This window comes from Rattus norvegicus, chromosome 14 (genome assembly GCF_036323735.1).
Source record: "Rattus norvegicus strain BN/NHsdMcwi chromosome 14, GRCr8, whole genome shotgun sequence".
In the NCBI taxonomy this organism is placed as follows: Eukaryota; Metazoa; Chordata; class Mammalia; order Rodentia; family Muridae; genus Rattus; species Rattus norvegicus.
Genome location: NC_086032.1, coordinates 14218473 through 14228184, shown reverse-complemented (window position 1 = coordinate 14228184; position 9712 = coordinate 14218473). Strand labels below are relative to the sequence as shown.

The 9712-nt window shown below is 42.3% G+C and overlaps 1 protein-coding gene across 4 annotated transcripts; it reads left to right on the top strand.

Moving 5' to 3' along the window:
- Positions 1-1618: 1618 nt before the first annotated feature.
- On the top strand, positions 1619-9088 carry Pramef8l2 (PRAME family member 8 like 2). 4 transcript variants are annotated; one of them, XM_577321.2, is made up of 4 exons: positions 1619-1636; positions 6330-6619; positions 7076-7666; positions 8521-9088. In XM_577321.2, the coding sequence occupies exons 2-4, from the start codon at positions 6333-6335 to the stop codon at positions 9086-9088; spliced, it is 1446 nt and encodes a 481-aa protein (XP_577321.1). In that variant the 5' UTR covers positions 1619-1636; positions 6330-6332. The 4 variants fall into 4 exon arrangements, with proteins under 4 accessions (XP_577321.1, XP_038948476.1, XP_063129938.1 ...); XM_039092548.1 differs by lacking the exon at positions 1619-1636 and having other exon boundaries at positions 6333-6619; positions 7079-7666; XM_063273868.1 differs by lacking the exon at positions 1619-1636 and having other exon boundaries at positions 6333-6619; positions 7076-7196; positions 8521-8676.
- Positions 9089-9712: the final 624 nt, after the last annotated feature.

Genomic DNA, 9712 nt, shown 5'->3' with positions numbered 1-9712 from the left:
TGATATTTGATCTCCTCTGTTCCATATTTAAACTACTGTCATACACAGTATGGTCCTGGAAGTCTCTCCCATTTTTCTATCTCTCTTCCTTTTTTCCCCATCTTTCTTAAATTGGGTATTTATCAAATGTTATTCCCTTTTCCGGTTTCCAGGACAACATACCGCTAACCCCTCCCACTCCTCTTATATGTGGGTGTTCCCCTCCAAAACCTCTCCCTATAACTGGCATCTCTCAGGAAACATGTTCACTGGGGGTACAGCCTTGGCAGGACCAAGGGATTCCCCTACCATCAGTGCCTTACTAGGCTATTCATTGCTACCTATGCATTTGGAGCCCAGGATCAATCCATGTATAGTCTTTGGGTAGTGGTTTGGCTTTGAAAACTATTGTTGGTTGGCATTGTTGTTCATATGGGGTCTCAAGGCACTTCAAGCTCTTTCAGTCCTTTCTCTAATTCCTTCAATGAAGGTCCTTTTCTCAGTTCAGTGGTTTGCTGCTGGCATTCGCCTATGTATTTGCCATATTCTGTTTGTGTCTCTCAGGAGAGATCTAAATCTGTTTCCTGTCAGACTACACTTCTTTCTTCATTCATCTTATCTAGTTTGATGACTGTATATGTATGGGCCACATGTGAGGCAGGCTCTGAATGGGTGTTCCTTCTGCTTCTGTTCTAAACTTTGCCTCCTTATCCCCTCCCAAGTGTATTCCAGTTCCCCTTTTAAGGAAGAAGTGACACATATGAATTTTGAAAATAAAAAAAAAGGGGTTGGGGATTTAGCTTAGTGGTAGAGCGCTTGCCTAGCAAACACAAGGCCCTGGGTTTGGTCCCCAGCTCCGAAAAAAAGAAAAAGAGAAAAAAAAAACGAATTTTGGTCATCCTCCTCGAGTTTCATGTATTCGGTGCATCTAGGGTAATTTGAGCATTTTTGCTAATATCCACTTATCAATGAGTGCATCCCATGTGTGTTTTCCTGTGATTGAGTTACCTTACTCAGGATGACATTTTCCAGTTCCATTCATTTGCCTATGAATTTCACAAAGTCATTATTTTTGATAGCTGAGTAGTATTCCATTGTATAGATGTACCACATTTTTCTGTATCCATTCCTCTGTTGAAGGGCATCTGGGTTCTTTCCAGCTTCTGGCTATTATAAATAAGGCTGCTATGAACATAGTGAAGCATGTGTCTTTGCTATTTTTTGGAGCACCTTTTGGTTATAAGCCCAAGAGAGGTATAGCTGGGTCCTCAAGTAGTGCAATGTTCAATTTTATGAGGAACCTCCAGACTGATTTCCAGAATGGTAGTACCAGTCTGTAATCCCACCAACAAAGAAGGAGTGTTCCTCTCTCTCCACATCCTCGCCAGCATTTGCTGTCACTGGAGGTTTTATCTTAGTCATTCTGACTGGTGCGTGGTGGAATCTCAGGGTTGTTTTGATTAGCATTTCCCTTATGACTAAAGATGTTGAACATTTCTTTAGGTCCTTCTCACCCATTCGACATTCCTCATCTGTGAATTCTTTGTTTAGCTCTGAACCCATTTTATTAGGATTACTTGTTTCTAGGTAGTCTAAATTTATGAGTTATTTGTATATTTTGTATATAAGCCCTCTATTAGTTGTAGGGTTGATAAAGGTCTTTTCCCAACCTGTTGATTGCTGTTTTGTCCTAACTACAGTGTCCTTTGCCTTACAGAAGCTTTGTAGTTTCATGAGATCCCACTTTTCAATTCTTGATCTTAGAGCATAAGCCATTGGTGTTTTTTTCAGGACATTTTTTCTCCAGTGATCATGTGTTCGAGATTCTTCCACACTCTTTCTTCTATTAGTTTGAGTGTATCTGGTTTGATATGGATGTACTTGATCTATTTGGACTTAAACTCTGTATAGTGTGATAAGAATGGTTCGATCTACATTATTCTACATGCTGACTTCCAGTTGAACCAGCACCATTTGCTGAAAGGCTAGCTTTTTTTCCAGTTGATTGTTTTGGCCACTTTGCCAAAAAAAAAAAATCAATGACCATAGATAGCTGTGTGGGTTCATTTTTGGGTCTTCAATTCTATTCCACTGCTCTCTCTGCCTGTCTCTGTACCAATACCACACAGCTTTTTATCATTATTGCTCTGTATTACTACTTGAGTTCAGGGATAGTGATTTCCCCCTGAAGTCCTTTTATTGTTGAGGATAGTTTTAGCTATCCTGGTTTTTTTTTCTTATTCCAGATGAATGTGCAAATTGTTTTGTCTAACTCTATGAAGAATTGGTTTGGAATTTTGATGGTGATTCCATGGAATCTGTAGATTGCTTTTGGTAAAATGGACATTTTAACTGTATTAATCTTGCCAATTCATGAGCATAAGAGATCTTTCCATCGTCTGAGTTCTTCTTCAATTTCTTTTTCAGAGGCTTGAAAATCTTACAGATCTTTCACTTGCTTGGTTAAAGTTACACCAAGGTATTTTATATTATTTGGGACTATTATGAAGGGTGTCATTTCCCTAATTTCTTTCTTGGCTGGTTTCTCTTTTGTGTAGAGGAAGGCTACTGATTTATTTGAGTTAATTTTATACTCAGCCACTTTGCTGAAGGTGTTTATCAGGTTTAGCAGTGCTCTGGTGGAACTTTTGGGATCACTTAAATACACTGTCATATCATCTGCAATTAGTGGTATTTTCATTTCTTCCTTTCCGATCTGTATTCCTTTGATCTCCTTTTGTTGTAGGACTGCTCTGGCTAGAACTTTGAGACTATATAAAATAAGTAGGGAGAGAGTGGGCAGCATTGTCTAGTCCCTGATTTCAGTTGGATTGCTTCAAATTTCTCTCCATTTAGTCTAATGTTAGCTACTGGTTTGCTGTATATGGCTTTTACTATGTTTAGGTATGGGCCTTGAATTCCTGATCTTTCCAGGACTTATCATGAAGAGGTGTTGAATTTTGTCAAATGCTTCCTCAGCATCTAATGAAATGATCATGTGGTTTTTATCTTTCAGTTTGTTTATATAGTGGATTATGTTGATGGTTGTCCATATATTAAACCATCCCTGCATACCTGGGATGAAGCCTACTTGATCATGATCGATGATTAGTTTGATGTGCTCTTGGATTCGGTTTGCTAGAATATTTTTTTTAATCTTTATTAACTTGAGTATTTCTTGTTTACATTTCGATTGTTATTCCCTTTCCCGGGTTCCGGGCCAACATCCCCCTAACCCCTCGTGCTCCCCTTCTCCATGGGTGTTCCCCTCCCCATACCCCCCCATTACCGCCCTCCGGCCAACAATCATGTTCACTGGGGGGTTCAGTCTTGGCAGGACCAAGGCCTTCCCCTTCCACTGGTGCTCTTACTAGGCTATTCATTGCTACCCATGAGGTTGGAGCCCAGGGTCAGTCCATGTATAGCCTTTGGGTAGTGGCCTAGTCCCTGGAAGCTCTGCTTGCTTGGCATTGTTGTTCATATGGGGTCTTGAGCCCGTACAAGCTCTACCAGTCCTTTCTCTGATTCCTTCAACGGGGTCCCATTGTCAGTTCAGTGGTTTGGTTTGCTAGAATTTTATTGAGTATTTTCCATCGATCTTCATAAGGGAAATTGGTCTGAAGTTCTTTCTTTGTTGGGTCTTTGTGTGATTTGCGTATAAGAGTAATTGTGACTTCATAGAAGGAATTCGGTAGCGCTCCGTCTGTTTCAATGTTGTGGAATAATTTGGATAGTATTGGTATGAGTTCTTCTGTGAAGGTCTGATAGAATTCTGCACTGAACCCATTTGAACCTGGGCTCTTCTTGGTTGGGAGACTTATAATGACTGCTTCTATTTCTTTAGGAGTTATGGGGTTGTTTAAATGGTTTATGTGTTCCTGATTTAACTATGGTACCTGTTATCTGTCTAGGAAATTGTCCATTTCCTCCAGATTTTCAAGTTTTGTTGAATATAGGCTTTTGTTGTAGGATCTGATGATTTTTTGAATTTCCTCTGGCTCTGTTATGTCTCCCTTTTCATTTCTGATTTTGTCAATTTGGACATACTCTCTGTGTCCCCTGGTTAGTCTGGCTAAGGGTTTATCTATTTCATTTTTTCCTCAAAGAACCAGCTTTTGGTTCTGTTGATTCTTTGTATAGTCCTTTTTGTTTCTACTTGGTTGATTTCAGCTCTTAGTTTGATTATATCCTGCCCTCTTCTCCTCCTGTGTGTATTTGCTTCTTTTTGTTCTAGAACTTTTAGGTGTGCTCTCAAGCTGTTCATATATGCTCTCTCCTGTTTCTTTCTGCAGGCATTCAGAGCTGATGATTTCTGTGGAATCTTCTGCTCCTGAGGTTCTCTCTTCTACGTCTTGTATTGTTTTGGTTATGCTTGTATCTGCGGCTCCTTGTCTCTCTCTCTCTCTCTCTCTCTCTCTCTCTCTCTCTCTCTCTCTCTCTCTCTTTTTCGGTTTTCTATATCCAGGGTTGTCTCCCTTGGTGCTTTCTTTTTTGCTTCTATTTCCATTTTTAATTCCTTCACCTGTTTATGTTTCCCTGTAATTCTTTCAGGAATTTTTGTGTTCCCTCTCTAAGGGTTTCTACTTGTTTGTGTTTTCCTGCATTTCTCTAAAAATGTTTCTATATCTTTCTTGATGTCCTCCATCATCATGATCAAATGTTATTTTAAATGTAGATCTTGCTTTTCTGCTGTGTTTGGATATTCAGTGTTTGCTTTGGTGGGAGAATTAGATTCCGATGATGCCATGTAGTCTTGGTTTTTGTTGCTTGGGTTCCTGGGCTTGTCTCTCACCATGAGGCTGTCTCTGGTGCTACCTTGTTCTGCTATTTCTGACAGTAGCTAGAACATTCCTATAGGCCTGTGTGTCAGGAGTGCTGTAGACCTGTTTTCCTGTTTTCTTTCAGTCAGTTTTAGGAACAGAGTGTTCTCCTTTCAGGCATGTAGTCGTTCCTGTCTACTGGCTCTCAGCTGTTCCTGTGGGTGTGTGTCCTGAGTCCACCAGGCAGTTTACTTGAAGCAGAAAAGTTGGTCTTACCTCTGGTCTGGTGCCTGAAATCGCTCCTTGGGTCTCAGTTTCAGCTCTCCTTGAGGGCAGCAACCAGAACGGCCTGCCCCACCTTTCCTGGGTTCCTGTGCACAGGTGGCTCAGATGGCACTAGGTGTTTTCCCATTGAGTCAGAAACATGGACATAGAGTAGTCTCCTCTGGTTTCCCAGGCGTGTCTGCCCTTCTGAAAGTCTAGCTCTCCCTCCCATGGGATTTGGGTGCAAGGTGTTGTTTGAACAGGTCCCTTCAGATCTGGGCACAGTCTGGACTGCCGGGCTCCTGCAGCTTGAGTGCCCTTATCTTCCTGTTTCCAGAGGCTCTATACTGTTGTCTCTTGGTCCAGGGATGTGGACAAAGGTGGGCAGTACTGGCAGTCTCTCAGGCCCTGCAGTCACAGGATTGCCCACATTTCTGGGCGATCTGCTGTCTCTCCCATGGGGTTGGTAGCAGGGAGCTCTGGGCTGTGATCAGCGAGGATCGGGTGCTAGCTAGAAATTGGAAGTATCCTGTCCCAGAGTAATTTTGCCTTACTGTGTCCTGAGTCCACCAAGCAGGTCAATTGGAGTAAAAAAGTTGGTCTTACCTCTGGTCTTGGGTCTGAAGTATTTCCTCAGGACTGGGTTTCAGCTCTCTTTGAGGTCAGCAACCTGAAGGCCTGCCCTGCATTCTCCCCTGTCCCTGTGCAAAGGGGGCCCAGATGGTGCTAGGTGTTTTCCTCTAGAGTCAGAAATGTGGACAGAGAGTAGTCTCTTCTGTTTTTCCAGGTAAATCTGCCCCTCTGAAGTTCTAGCTCTCCCTCCCACAGGATTTGAGTACAGGGAGCTGTTTGACTGAGTCCCCTCAGATCCCGGTGCATTTTGGACTGCAGGGCTCCTGAAACTTGAGCACCCATGTCTTCCTGTTCCCAGATGCCCTATACAGCTTCCTCTTGGGCCTGACATGTGGGCAAAGGTGGGCAGTACTCTAGGTCTCTCCTGCCCTGAAGTCTCAGGAATGCCCATACGTCTGGGCAATCAATTCTCTCTCCATTCTTACTTTTTTTAAAATGGAAGTGTCACACTTAAAATCTTTTGAACAGAAAATTATATACCCATTTGATGGATCGAATATCTCCCACATTGCCAGTGTGAGAGTCTTTCTTTACATGACCAATTTAGGATGAAGAGGAAAAATGATGTTTCTACCCTTGCCAGAGCAGTAGCTTCATCATTGCTGTGATTGTGAGGAAGTTTTATAAACTTTTTCTTGAAAGTGCATTCTTTTCTGACTCCTTCCCCAGGAGCTTTCTGACTGAGGACCTTAGAAGATGAGTGGCCATACCCCACCCACACTTGAGAAGCTGGCAAGGCAGACTCTGCTAAGAAATGAGGCCATGGCCATATCCTGTCTTGGGGAGCTGCCTACTATACTCTTCCCAGCACTGTTCAAGGAGGCATTTGAGGGCAGACACATCAACCTCATAAAGGAAATGGTGGCAGCTTGGCCTTTTCCCTGTCTACCTGTGGGGGCATTGATGAAGACACCTAATGGGGAAACCATGAAGGCTCTGCTAGATGGAGTAGACATGCGACTGACAAGAACGTTTCACCCAAAGTAAGGAATAACTATGTACTGTATAAGACAGCACATGAACTACACAGTAGAGATTGTCAAGGTGGTTGGCTTGGTTATACATGGATCAGAAATTTTTGATCTCATCATCATGCAGGGATACATGGTTCTTGAAAGCAATTTACTTGTACTAAGCATAGTTGAATATGGATTATAGTTGAATATAGACTTGAGTAAATATAGCCTCACAGTAGAATGAGCCTATACTTAGCATTCCCACAACCACTAATAATGTGACTAATTAAAAATAGGTTTACCTTAGTGAAATAAAAATAGTCAAGTGAACAGAAGTCTGGGAAAGGATCTGGAGCATGCCTGAGTCTAGTTTGGATATCAGGTACTTAAACAGAATACCTCTCAATAGGAGAGAGATGAGTTTAGATATATGTATTAAAAGCTGATTCAGAGTCTCATGAGGTTCATATGTTTCACCAACAGGAGGACAAAACTACAGGTCCTCGATCTGAGAAATGAGCACCATAACTTCTGGAATATATGGACTGGAGCAGAGGACAGCAGCCATTCAGCAGAGAACCTGGAGGAAAAGCAAGTAGCGAAGGTCTTTCCCAGATATGCACTGAGGCGGCAACGTGTGAAAGTCATAGTTGAACTGTCCATCTTTTCTTGTCTTGAGGAGCAACAAGCATGCTTCTTAAAGTGGGCCCAGGAGAGAAAGGGCTCCCTACATTTCTGCTGTACAAAGATGACGATCTGGGATCTGCCAGTCCATGTTATCAGAGAGATCTTGAAAGTTTTTGATCCACAGCATATCACAGAATTTGAACTGCATAATGAGTGGACACTTTTAGAGCTGGCACATTTTGCTCCCTACTTTGGACAGATGAGACATCTCCGCAAAGTCTCCCTGGCACCCCTGAAGATAATCTCCTCTAATCGCAATGAAACAGGAGACAGAGAAGCCACATGTATCAAGAAGTTTATTTCTCAGTTCTCCAAGTTCAATTGTCTCCAGCATCTCAGTATGTTTTACTGCCATTTTCTTAGAGATCACATGAATCAAGTCCTCAGGTAAGTAAGAATGAACAGCTAGTTCAGCTCCCAAAGCAAATCTGTCTCTCTTATCTTAAGGATTAGTGGTGTATGATGTCAGCAGTCACTAGGAACAAACATTCAGAGACACATAAGACTCAGGATTTATGTCCTATTTTCATGTATACTGAGTGACACCCGGTTAATTTTACAAGTGAAATCAGTGTTTCAAATGAGCACTCATTTTTTTTCCTGGATCTGGTGACCGAACCCAGGGCCTTGCGCTTCCTAGGCAAGCGCTCTCCCACTGATCTAAATCTCCAACCCAAATGAGCACTCATTAATTAGAGAATTGACCTGGAGTTAAGATAGATAATAAGAGTGGGATGGAATTCTACCAGGATTCATACCCAGGAGTTGGGGGACTCAATAGCATAGGGTGAACCTGAGCTAAATGCTTAAATTTGAGAGTACAACCTTCTATCTTCCCTCAATTCCCTTGGATAAAACATTGAGAGCCCAAGTAGCACTGAGTGCTTGGGACAGGGTTTAGAGCTTGGCCTGCAAATGAGAGCAAGGATGAATTCAGAAAGATCCAGATTCAGTGAGCACACAGCAAACATTTATCGAGATGCTTTTCTTGGGATGGATGTTCTTCTGTGTGCTTTCTGGACTCATGAGCTGAACCGCTTTTCAGTTTGAGAGTGAAGTCAGTACATGAACTGTGGAGTGGGCATGACTGATCAATTTCCAATAGGAAGCACCATAAATGATGTCCTTGACCATTTAGTCAAACTCACCATGGGGCAACTGGTTCCCTCTACCACTCTGTACATTCCAGCCAAATATCTACAACACCATTAGCCAGAACTGATCCCCTGTTCTATCCCTAGGTACCTGATGACGCCTTTGGAGACCCTCTCAGTTACTTGCTACATAATTTCACAGAACGACTTGGATTCCTTCTCCTGCTCTCAGAGCCTCTTTCACTTAAAACATCTGGAATTGATAGGAGTGCTCTTATATGGTTTGGATGTGATGCCCCTTAGAGGTCTCCTAGAGAAAGTGGCAGACACTCTTGAGACTCTGAATTTGCAGTGGTGTGGGATGAAGGACCCTCAGCTTTATGCCCTCCTACCTGCCCTCAGAAATTGCTCTCAGCTCACCACAGTCAAGTTCTACAGCAACAAGTTCTCCATGCCCATTCTGAAGGACCTGTTGCAGCACACAGCCAACTGGAGCCAGGTGAATGTGGAACAATACCCTGCCCCTCTGGAGTGCTATGATGACTCATCTCAAGTTTCTGTAGCAAGATTTTCCCAACTTTGTCGTGAGCTCACGGATACACACAGGGCAATAAGGCAGCCCAAGAACATCTCGTTTGCTACAGAAATCTGTTATACATGTGGTAAGCGTTGTGTCTATCATAATGGGCCCAGGCTTTGTTGTTGCTGGCAGTAAATTGTGAAGTAGAACTTCTGTATTTCAGTAAAAAACAGGCTTATGTTGAATGGGTTCAGAATGGAAAGACACTGGTATTGCATGAGTGAAGCTAATGTCAGGGTGAAATTGCCATGTACAAAATAAAAGTTTTCTTGATACTTCTTTTCCTTGTCCTTTTCCTCGGCTACATTTACAACCCTCTTGTTTCACTGCTCAGTTAAGTGCAGTAAACATTTAAACTAAAGTAAGCAACATAGACATAGCTCCAATGAAGTAGGATTAAATGGATCATGGAAGATGAAAATACAGTACATTCAGACCACAAGGCACCTTGCACCCCTCAGAGATGCCTAAATGGAAGAAGACAACCCAGGACAAAGGAAACAGGCTTTCCACTCTGACTTTCTACTCTTGATCTTTTTGTCATGCCTCCATGAGACTACTACCGGGAACCTATGCACACTCTATGCTACAGCCACATGACTGTAGAGCATTATTCCTATGGACTCTCAAACTATATGTAGCACCCAAAGTGTATGTAAGGTGTCCAATAATATGCAGGTCCCTCTACTATATAAAGCATTTTCTTTACAAAAGAATTTTATTCTAAATCTTGAGTTGTAAAAAAAAGTTCTCCCTCAG